The sequence below is a fragment of the Lathyrus oleraceus genome, chromosome 2, assembly GCF_024323335.1.
Source record: "Lathyrus oleraceus cultivar Zhongwan6 chromosome 2, CAAS_Psat_ZW6_1.0, whole genome shotgun sequence".
NCBI classification, from domain to species: Eukaryota; Viridiplantae; Streptophyta; class Magnoliopsida; order Fabales; family Fabaceae; genus Lathyrus; species Lathyrus oleraceus.
In genome coordinates this window covers 395887610-395899885 of record NC_066580.1, presented here as the reverse complement: position 1 = coordinate 395899885, position 12276 = coordinate 395887610, and the positions used below count along the sequence as shown (strand labels likewise).

At 32.6% G+C, this 12276-nt stretch overlaps 2 protein-coding genes across 2 annotated transcripts; both read left to right on the top strand.

The window, feature by feature from the left end:
* The first annotated feature begins 4802 nt into the window (after positions 1-4802).
* On the top strand, positions 4803-5630 carry LOC127121475 (lectin 8-like). Its single transcript, XM_051051966.1, has one exon. The coding sequence runs from the start codon at positions 4803-4805 to the stop codon at positions 5628-5630; it is 828 nt and encodes a 275-aa protein (XP_050907923.1).
* A 4375-nt stretch (positions 5631-10005) lies between these two features.
* Positions 10006-10830, top strand: LOC127121474 (lectin 10-like). The gene has a single exon (XM_051051965.1). The coding sequence runs from the start codon at positions 10024-10026 to the stop codon at positions 10828-10830; it is 807 nt and encodes a 268-aa protein (XP_050907922.1). The 5' UTR covers positions 10006-10023.
* The last annotated feature ends 1446 nt before the right edge of the window (positions 10831-12276 follow it).

Genomic DNA, 12276 nt, shown 5'->3' with positions numbered 1-12276 from the left:
TGATATTTATTTTGCAATTGTTGTAATGATTCGGTTGTTTAATAATCCTTCACCACGGTTAATAAGAATCGTGATGAAATGTAACATCTTACACCATCGTTGATAATATGAATCGTGATGAAATATAAAGACAAATCTTTTTATAATAAAAAAATATAACAAATTTTTGGTGTTGGGATTCAAACCATTGCACTCGTGGTACATTACACCACGATTGCTAACATTTATCGTAGTGAAATTTCTTTTAGTAAATAGTAAAAAAAAACACGCAAAAATGAGTTATTACAACGGTTAACAGGACGACCGTTATAATATAGTGTTACGAAAGGTTTATTTTGTAGTCGGAGAGTTAGACATTTTATCATATCTATCTTTTTCTTCATGTTCCTTATCACTTTTAACATCAGCTATGAATGCAACACTTTTGTTTTTCTTTTCTTATTTGTCATTGATAGTCATCTTAAAGGTTAACAATGAACCAATAAATTCATCCATCTAAATGGTGTTGGTGTTCTGAGCTTTTTCTATTGTTGTAACTTTCATATTAAACCTCTTTGAAAGAGATCTGAGAATTTTTTTGGCCATCTTTTCTTCAGGAATTTTTTCACTACGAAAAAACGGGCAGTTGGTTAAATCAGGAAGATGGACATAGAAATCAACAATTGTTGCCTCTTCTTTCATTCTCTAATTCTCAAATTCAGTAGTGAGAAGTTGAAGTCTTGATATACAAACTTTTGAGGTGCCTTCATGAGCAATCTTGAGCATCTCCTACGCTTCTTTGACAATAGTACATGTGTTGATAAGTCTAAAGACATTTTGTCAACTTCGTTGAATACAACGTTGAGAGCTCGAGAGATTCCATGAGATTCTTCATCTTCATCTTTGGACCAATTTTCTTTTAACTTCAGGGATTGTGTGTCATCCTGTGTAATAACCATTGGGGGTGTCCATCATTTGATGACCGCCTTTCAAGTTTTGTTGTCCATAGATTTTAGGAAGTCAACCATGCGGCCTTTCCAATAATAAAAATTTGCGTCATCTAAGATAGGTGATCGGTTTACATATTCTCATTCTTTAGCATTTTCCATTTTGGGCAGAGTTTATAGATCTCATAGAGCTCACCCTATCAGAACAGCGTGTCTGTTTTGATACCAATTGAAATCATGTTCTTCTATTGGAAAGATGTCAGGCACAATGTGTCGGACAAAATGTATGACAAGATTAATGCAGTAACAAATAAATTGCGATTAACGTAAAAAGGATATAAAGAATTGTTAATCCAATTTAGTTGAAAGTCACCTATGTTTGGAGGAGGTTAATCCAAGAAAGAAAATCCACTTAATAGTAAAAATACAAATTTTTCTTAGTTGAACTATAATACCCTGAATTCAATTAATTTATTTAATTGAATTTATTTGCATTTTATTTAAATTATTTAAATTAATTTATATGCTTTTATTTGGATAATTGGTGAATATGTGTGTTTTGTGGGTATTGGAGAGAGGTAGAAATTAATTGGATTAATTTTAATTAATTTAATTTGAGACGAGTGATTAAAAATAATATTATTGGGAGGAAATTTAGGTTTAAAATAAAATAAGATAGTTGTAAAAAAATAAAAGAAATAGTAGAAATTGGTGAAAAATTGAGTTATTAGAATTAAAAATTTAAAATAAAAGAAATTAGAGTTAGTAAGAGGGAATTTTTTTTAAATAACCATGTTTTCAAACATGCATACAATGTTTTGTACACAATAGTCACTGTCTGTGGCGCATGCATACAACATTTACACACAGTAGTCACTGCCTGTGGTGCTTGCTGTTAGAGGATGCATTCATGCGCCACATGTAGTGGCATGACATATATACATGTGTCATGCTTGTTGGCGCATGCGTACAAAAGTTGTATGCATGCGTCAATGGATCTGGTTACACCACTTGTCAGCAATTTTTTTTTGAAACATGATTAATTTGATATTTTTTTGAAAATATGGTTATTTTGGAATTTATTTTGAAAAACATGGTTATTTTCTTTAAAAAAAATAGTAAGAGGAGTAAAGGGCAAGATAGGGAATATGGGAGTAAGTTGAGGGTAATAAGAGAATAACCTAATTAAGGGGAATTAAGTTTTGATTTGAATAGAAAAGGTGAGGGATGAAACTTTTACCATAAGTATTATTTTGGAACAAGATAAAAGAGGTAAGAGAGACAAACTAGGGCTTGAGGAAGAGGGAGAGATCACAATTGTTGTAGAGCTTATTTTGCTAAAAATCCAAGGTAATGGGAAAGTTACTCTTTTATGGGTGTATATTGTATGAAGGATAAAGAGGGGTCCTTATCCTCTTATAGGTTTCTCCACCGTTGTTGTGTTTTCTGAGCTTTTTATATGGTTATGAATATTCAATGATAATAATAATTCTTGATGTGTGATTATGTGTTCATCATATAATGATTTCAGATTTTGGTACGTGAGTTGTATGTGAGGTTGGATTTGGTATCATTTTTGTTGATGTGTTTGATGATGATGAACACAAATGGTGAATTGATGGTAATGTGTAAATTGCATGAAAATTAGTGTATTGATTGTCTATTATATGCTTATTGATGTTGAAGTTAGAGTATAAAATGTTTAGGTATGTTAGGACATGTTTGGACGGGGTTTGGAAGGGATACAGATTTTTGAAACGTGATTAAAACTGGATTTTTTGGAAAAGTTGCAGACGTCAATTGATTGACCCTCTATGTCAATCGACTGATGCTCGTGGATTTTAGGAAAAATTGAAAGAAAAAAATGATGTCAATCGATTAATTCGCTAAATCAATCGATTGCACTAAAGCCAAATCATGAAAAATAAGAAAAACAAAATGTATGAAAAAATTAGATCAATCGATTGGTGCTAGTAAAATTGTGAAAAATTATTGAATAGAAAGTTAGTTGAAACCTATTATTTTCTCCGATTTTTTTGCCATAACTTAAGTTACGTGAATCCAAATGAGGTGCGATTCGAAGTGTTGGAAATCTGATGTTTATTTCTATCGCATGGTGATGCATTAAGAGGCTAGATGGGTACTTGAATATGTGAATTTAATGGTTTTACTTATTGCGTAATGGTTGACGATAAAGAACGAATGGTTAATCGTTGAGTTAATGCTGGATTATTTGGTTTGAAGTCTAATACTTTATTTGTGAAATTTAATTTTGAAGTTGTTGTTATATGATTTTCGCTGCTTATTGTCAAATTATAGATGAGTTTTTGGATGGTTGTCGTAGTGACACCTTAAATTATCGATTAAATCTTTTTATATAAGTTTTGGTGTTTAGGGTGTTACATGAACCCTTCTAGTTTAAAGCATTTTTTTAATATTACTCGTGAATTTCTATTCAGCACTCCCCTGAATATGAGATCTCTCTCACTTTCTCTCAAGCATTATCCCAAGTATTTGGACACTTACAATATAATTTGAATAATAAAACCAAATACAACTGAAACAAACTATATTCCTTTATAAAGTATTTTTACCGATGAATAGAGTTTCACAACACAAAATAAAACACCAAAAACAAAAGACTCACTAAAACTAAAAACACATCTTGCATGTTGTCTCGGGGTCTTAGACTTTTTATGGAGAGCTTCTCCTTAAATAGAACCAGAATTCAGCTGCATGGCCATTAGGGTTTAAGACATTTCGTGCGGCTGAAGCAAATCCAAAAATGCAAGATATTAGTCTTCATTAAGTTAATTTACAAACTTGATTTGGTAATCTGATTTCTTCTTTTTAGATCTTGAAAAATTATTCTTTTGGAAAAACTTTCCATATTCCAAAAAGCGCATAAAACAAACAACCAATAATGAAAATAAATCTTCATCAAACACGAAATTTACTCAACGCATACTAACTTTTGTTCGAGGGAATATGTCTCATAATGTATAGAACATCCTGCTCCACATTTTACCTTCTGATTTGAGCTCATAAAATCCAAAAATCTCAACACAATATCATAACATCTTGCTTCACATTACCTATTAAATGACATCAATAAAATATAACAACAAATATTAATAAAGGAAAGAATGGTACAAATAGAATACAAATGAGAAGACTAGTGACATAAGATGTATCAAAAACTAAAAAAAATAAAAAAATCAAACGGATAAAAATCAGAAGAAAGAACTATAAATCCAAAGAAAAAACACACAAACAAACCACAAATCACCGTTTATTAATCTATTGAAAAGTGCTAATCTTGTTTATAACCAATGTTGGAAACATCAATCCAACTATCATTTGGACCAGTATAATCTGAACCATTTGTGCCACCTAACTAAAAATATTAAAAAGTTGGAAACTAATTTTAATCCGCCATTTTTGTGTAAAGACAAATAACCCGGCCGGTTAAACTATAGTCTAATTGGTTTTTCTTTTTACATTTTCGTAAAAAATTGTAAGAGTTTTATTTTTTAAGGGTATTTGTTTATATTATTTTTTATATAAAAATTAAATAATTTTCATTCATTAATTACCAAAAAAATATTTTTTATGGATCAACTAACTCAAATAAATTTATGTATTTAATAATTTTTTCTAGGACTAAAATCATGTAATATTTTCTCATAAGAAAACTCTAACTTTTATGGCTTTCCCTTTGATGATACAGTTATTTTAATAATTTAACAGTTAAAATTTAATCTGTTAAATATTAAAATTAATAAGTAAAACATATATTTCAAAAATCAAAGCTCATAGCCTATATATAGATGGATTAACCCATTGTTCAATGCATCATTCACAACCGTTACTACAATGGCCAACTCCAATCCAAAACTCATTGCAACACAAACCATCTTCTCTCTTTTCCTTTTAACTTTTCTGTTGTTGATTACCAATGTCAACTCAGAATCATTTTCTTTCAACTTGCCAGAGTTTAACAACCGTTCCAAAAACATAGCCCTAGGCGGTGATGCCAAAATAGTTGGTGGAGTACTACAACTCACCAAAAAGGACCAACTTGGAAAACCATCTCCACATAGTTATGGCCTCTCCGCATTCTCTGAAGCTATTCGTCTCTCCGACAAAACAAGTGGTAAAGTCGCTGACTTTACCACCGAGTTTTCTTTTGTTGTGGACCCGAAGGGTTCACAGCTTCATGGCGACGGTTTCACGTTCTTTATTGCATCAGTTGGTTTTGAGTTTCCAGACAACTCATCATCAGAGGGTGGATTCCTTGGACTTTTTGATAAAGAAACCGCGTTCAATAGCTCCAAGAACTCTATTGTTGCCGTTGAGTTTGATAGTTTTAGAAACGAATGGGACCCTCCCTTAGAGAACTCAGCTCATATAGGAATCGACATCAACACGATCGAGTCTTCGATTGCTGGTCCATGGCCAATCAATAGTCAGCCGGAAGGATCCATAGGAAAGGCGCGAATCAGTTATGATACTGCCACGCAAGAACTGAGGGCAGCTGTGAGCTATCCAAATAGTCCTGTTGAAGTTGGTGTTGTTATATCTTATCCGGTTGATTTTGCGGCGGTTCTGTCGGAATGGGTCCTTGTTGGTTTTTCTGGTGCTACCGGTGAACTTGCTGAAACACATGACATTCTCTCTTGGTCTTTTACTTCGAACTTGTAGAATGTATGATGGATATTACATCTGGGAGATGAAAATAAAGTGTGTGTTAGAAGAATGATATTTATTTTGCAATTGTTGTAATGAGTATGTTGTTTAATAATGAAACACAAAAGTTATGAATGATTTATATGATATGATGCATTTATCCTACTGATAATACTTCATGACAATGAAGAAGTTCTGATAATCTCAAACGGATACTTTGGTCCTGTATAGATTTTTGACTTTGTGTTCCACACTCATATATTTTCTCTATGTTCTTATTGATGGTATTCAATCAATACTCTTGTCATTTTAATCCTAAGATAAATAATGTCATTTATATTTCTTATTTGATTATGGCTTCTTGAATGTCTTGATATTATGAAGTCTTTTTTAATGATAGGGATGTGTTAGCAATAGTGCTAGACAATAAGGATGCAATTAATTACTTAAAATATAAATTAAAATATTATTTATAATTGAGACAATGATAAAAGAAAACATAGGCAGTTTTGAAAAATATATGTATTTTTTAGGATACCATTTTTATCTACAAAGGTAGCTAAAACAATATATTTCTGCGTGAAATGACGACATACATCAGATTTTAAAACCAGATTTTAAAATAAACGGACGCATAAAAAGTTGTTGCTAGTCGCACAATATAGTGCACGGCCATAATACCATCGGTGATAAGAGTGTAGTTTTTATCTATGGATATTGATCTATTTTAATGGATTTTGTCCGTCACAACTTGTTAAATTCTTTGTAGTGTATGTGTGTTTATTGTTACTTTTAAGTAAATCAAATCATAAATTTTAGTTTATTTAAAGGATTAAATTTGGAAAAAAATCTTATGGATATATTGTGCAAAAACGTTTGAGAAAGTGTATCTGTGTTTGATAATTTAACATTTGAATGTAGAACAATTAGATGAAAATCCCAATAAATAAAAATGTAGAATTACTTGAAAGATAAAGTAAATGTCAAATATCATAAAAGAAATCAAGTAAAATGTTTGAATTAAAAGTGAGACATGAATTCATATATTTTTCATAAATTCTTTTATCAGTATAACTTGGATATTTGAATTATGCGGGGAACAAAAAATGAAAAATATGAACCCTTGTTACAAAGATCAAATCGACTTATATACATATGCATTCATCACCACCGACAACAATCAACTCTCCAATATTCGACATGTACATTATTGTGTGATCTTTTGTCCTTTGCTTTGCTTTCATGTGTCTTCAGTCCTTGAACTGCTTCAAAACCATTACCTCTGTCGAAAAATATATTCAAGTCTTCCAACTGTCTCTGTCAAGAATTCTCTTTATCGAACCTTGTGATTTTTGTATTCGAAAACATGTTTTATCCACCTATACTTAATTTGTTTTTTTATCTCGCATCTCATTTCCTATTAAATATATTGGGTCAAAAAATTTAGACTAACAACGTGAAACCTTTTACATTATCTATTTGGCTTGCATTTGGTCTATTTAAAAGCATCTAGTCTATTTAAAAGTATATAACTAATATAGTTTCTCGACAAGAGAATATTAACACAAGGTCTACATTATCTATTTTCTTTGCACATTGAGCTTTAAATAAATATTTTAAAATAGAATTTTTTAAAGCATCCTAGATCTTTCTACTGCATCATGTGAATTTCCACATATGTCTCCTATTTTTGGAGATACATTTCTGTATGCATCTCTTGCACACTCAATTAAGACCATTCTGAGAGACACCTTATATGTTGGATAATTTTTATTCCGGAGATGCATCTCTGGAATTGTTTAACATTTCAGTACATATTCTAGAGATGCATGATCACACAGTCATTGTTGACATAGTTGGTTTTCAACCAAACTCTTCACTCTAAAGACCCTTCATTCTTAATCCATTTTTTACTTCAAATCTCCATCCTTTTGGTTCATCACATCATAGGGAGCAAAAGAAGATAGAATTTTAGGTAAAGATTATTCTTTTCCCTCTGCATTGGTCATATTAATCTTCCATTTTTATTGAAAAAAGTTACGTCGTGTTCGAAAATGTATCTCTGAAATGTATATGAACTTGTTTGTAGATGCATTTCTGGAATTTGTCTGTAATCATTTTTGAAGCAATTCTACAGCAGTCGCAGCGCTTATGTCCTATTATGGTTTTAATTGTTTTCATTAGATATGGTGCACCCCGATGTTTTCTCAAAACAAGTTGTTTCTCTGGATGCCCAAGGTGTGGTTGTTTCTCCTAATGTTCAAGGTGTTGTTATGAAAGTGGTAGATGTTGGCAACGACTTTAAAAACAAGCAAGAGTTTTAATCTAGTTATCAAATGCTTCAATGGATTTGTATGGAGGCATCTTAACTTGGATTTGGTGCGGTTATTAGAGGGTCCGATAATGGTTCGGATAGAAGATGCGCCTTTGTTAGAATGATTTGCGAAAGAAGCAGGAAATGTAGAACTTCTTTTCAGAATTTTAAAAGAGACGATACCGATACAAGAAAATATGATTGTCCGCTTAAGGTTCGTGGTTACATGTTGGCAAACAAAAATTGGAGATTTAATGTGATATGTAGTTTGCATAACCATGATTTGTGTTTAAAATTAGTTGATCATCCTAGTGTATGTCGGCTAAAGCCGAAAGAAAAGGATTTTTTTGCTGACATGACCTCAGACGCCTCTTCCACCGAAGATTCCATTCATCGACGAGATGTCAATTTTTATGCACAAATATATCGAGCGGGTCATCAATGTTGTGGGAGACAGTGATTGCGGTTACCAGATTATTTCAGCTTTACTCGGTAAAGGAGAAGATAATCATACACTTGTCTGACATCATCTTATCCAAGAGTTGAAGACACATAAAGAATCATACATACGGTTGTACGGAAAGAAATAAAAAATGAACATGGTTTATAAGTCTGTTGTCCCTTGCTTTAGCGGTCCGGTACTGGAGGCAAAATGGATGCGCTTCCCCGTGACAATATTTGTGTTTTTGTTAATAAAAACAATTGGTTTTGTTTTAGTGTTCTGTTTTGAAACTGGTTCAAGACAAGTTCCAGAGATGTATCTCTAGAACAAGATGATATGGTGCAGTTTCAGAGATATATCTTCGGAATCAATATGTCAGTTAATGAGTGGTCCATATTGATCTTTGCCTTCTATAAATTTAGGTGCTCTTATGTTATATTTCACACAAACTGAAAATGTCTCAAATGTCACAAATAAACATCCATTGGTATGTCGCAAATGTCTCCTTGTCCGGCTATACACTCGGACGAACGTTTAAGCTCACCGATTTCACCTCTCTCGAAGATATCAAAGACGAAATCAAATATATCCTACCTTACAGAGACAAGGATTATGAAACTCGAGTACCATTCACCGTCAATTGACAACGGAGATAAGATTGAGTTCAACAAATTTGAGCTCAAGACGCAAGCGGATGTTAGGGATATGTGGAATACGTATTTCCGTTTAGAAACAAAAATTCCGCTCGAGTTGGAAGGGACGCTACAAAGATCGGTTGAAGATATTCTGAAGATGTGCAAGCGTCCACCGGGATATTGAAATGCAATATTGTAGTTTATGTTGAAATCATCGTTGTAATGTTTATTTTATGTTATAAATGTCAATTTCATTTTGAAAAATTATTTTTCCGTTGATTCTGATATTGATTATGTCTCTTCGAAGATGTAACTACGAAATCATTCTGGATATGCATCTCCGGAATAAAGTAAACAAAAAAAGACCTAACTCATGATGATCTTTATTGAGTGTGTACTGGAATGCGTCCGGAGATGCATCTCCAAAACCATTAGGCATTCGTGGAAATTCACATGGTGCATTAGAAATATCTAAGGTACCATAAAAAATTCTCTTTTTAAACGAATTTTATTTTTCAAAAAACATAAAAAAAATTATATGCTAAAGGAACACTCGGGAAAAACAGAGTTTATGAAATATAAATTAATTAGTATTACATTAGTTATAAAATTATGTAAGCTTAATAGATTTGTTTTTTGTCTTGATGTTTTAAAACCACAAGTGATATTCTCAATGAATCTCAACATTTTTTACTAATATATATATCCTAATGAGCATATGCCTCAAGAATTAAACCCTATCTCCTTGTTACCTTGTACACCAAAATCATTTTCAAAAGAGACATATTCTAACTTCTTCTAATCAACATACTTAGGACTTATAAGTTTGTAGCATTTTCCCCTTGGTTTTTTCACCTTACTAGTTGGCAAATGGCAACACACATACACTATGCAAGTTGCATGCCGTATATATTCAATTCGGCAAATCTATTCTACTTTATTTTCCTAGACGGCCAAAAACACAATGCAACCCTATATATATAACCACATTCTTCCCTCACTTTCTTGCAACATAAAATGTCTCTTTCTTCAACACTCGTTAAAATCTTCATTACTTCTCTTTTCCTACAATACATCAATGTCAAGTCACAATCAGAAACTGTTTCTTTCAGCATAACTCGGTTCGAGGAAGAAAATCCCGACATATCATATCGGGGTGATGCCTTAATCTCCGATGGCATTTTAAGATTAACAAAAACCGACCAATCTGATAAACCACTCCCAAACAGCGTTGGACGAGCAACACATGTTACGCCAATTCACATTTGGGATAAAACCAGTGGAGAGCTAGCAGATTTCTCCACTGGTTTCTCCTTTATCGTGAACACAAACAATGCACCACTTCACGGAGACGGATTTGCTTTCTTTATAGGACCACTTCATTCCGATATACCAAAAAATTCAAGTGGTGGCTATCTTGGTCTTTTTAACCCGGAAACCGCACACGTTCCATCTCAAAATCCAATAATAGCTATTGAATTTGATGGTTTTACAAATGATTGGGATCCTCCTTCGTCGTTTCAATCTCCTCACATAGGTATTGATATCGGGGCGATTGATTCAATTGCATATACATTGTGGCCTATTAACTTTGTGCCAAGAAATGCTTTAGGAGAAGCTAGTATAAATTATAATTCTGAGTCTAAAAGATTGAGTGTGTTTGTGGCTTATCCTGGGACTCAGTGGAACTCAACTAGTGTCTCTTTTGATGTTGATTTGAGAAGTGTTCTTCCTGAATGGGTTAGAGTTGGATTCTCAGGTGCTACAGGAGAGTTGGTTGAAACACATGATATTGTTAATTGGTCTTTTGAATCAGCTTTGTAACCAATGATGTTAGATGTTTTTGTGTCAATGAACATGAATGGATACAATTATTAGACTATGGTTAAAAGAACATGATGCAATCGTGTTGTTTGTTATTATGATCGTTGAATATTTTGATTTAGATTTTTGCCTATGTAGTTAGTGCTTTCTTTAAAACTGAGCTTTGGGTTAGTCTACCATTGCCAAATGAAAAGTAATTACCTGATATCTTTAGCCATGGACATATTTATTATAGAGATATGAAAATATGATTGTGTCATGACTTTTCAGTGTCTTTCTCGGAGTAACTAATAAAATAAGAGAATTGTTTTTTCCACACGCCAAAGCCTTAGAGAAACACTCTATAAAAATCTAAAAATGCCTCTATGAATTCATAAATTGTTTTTTTGAACTTATTATTTTCACACCAAAATACGACTTAAGTGAAATACATCTTATTTTTTTTCCAAAATTTACTCTAGAAATATATGTTCGGACACACTCCACCAAAGATTTTGTTTATTTATCAACTCAATGACAAATATAAAAATACATTTCGGAATTTGTGAAACGGAAATTTGAAAAAATGTCACCTTTACATGTGAGTAACAAATCTGAAAATGCATTTTTAAACTTGTCAAGTGGAAAATTTAATAAAACAAGATCTTTCATGTTCTTCTTCCTCATAATCAAACTACATTTTTCTCTCAAAACCCTTAAAAAACATCTTTCCATTCTCGATAAACTTTTGCACTTCAAAAATCATTCTTGTGTTTTATCACATCAAAATGAGCAAAATAAGCTGAAATTTAAGGTAATGTTGTTAGCTGGAAGTTTTGACGTCAGACCGGAGTCAATGAGCGAAGAAGAGAGAATGCCTTTGAAGACACTTGGGACTTCGACATAGAGAACATTGTATGAGAAAGTCAGTCGAAGTGATCCTTATGTAAGAGGGAATTGTTGTGAGACTTAGAAATACTTCTAAGTTTAGAATGGTAATTCGACTGAGGCAACATTAAGGTTGCGTTCGACACATATGTTTGAATTTGAATAAAAGAGGGATAACTGTATTTCGATCTTATCCAGTTTTAAAGAAAAGACGCGTGGAATGTTATGATGAACCGAAGACATGCCGAGTGTGACGTGTCATTACCTGGGAGAAAGTCGCTGGTAGCGGTTATTACAACTTAGTATATATAGGTGTCGCATCTCGAAAAATACGATTCCTCGTGATGGTCGCGGGAAAAATTATGTTCGAACAGAGTCGTCACCGAAATTTATTTATCCCAATGAAGGAATAGGAAAATATCGATAAAACCTTTGAAAAATAGAATAATGGTCGTCGCAACCATATTCGGGTTCAGGAGTGGATTACGTAAGGAGAAGGTATTAACACCCCTGACGCCCGTTGTACTCAACGGGAACCTTTTAGTTCTAATTTGTGTTTCGAGTGTTAATTTATGTTTG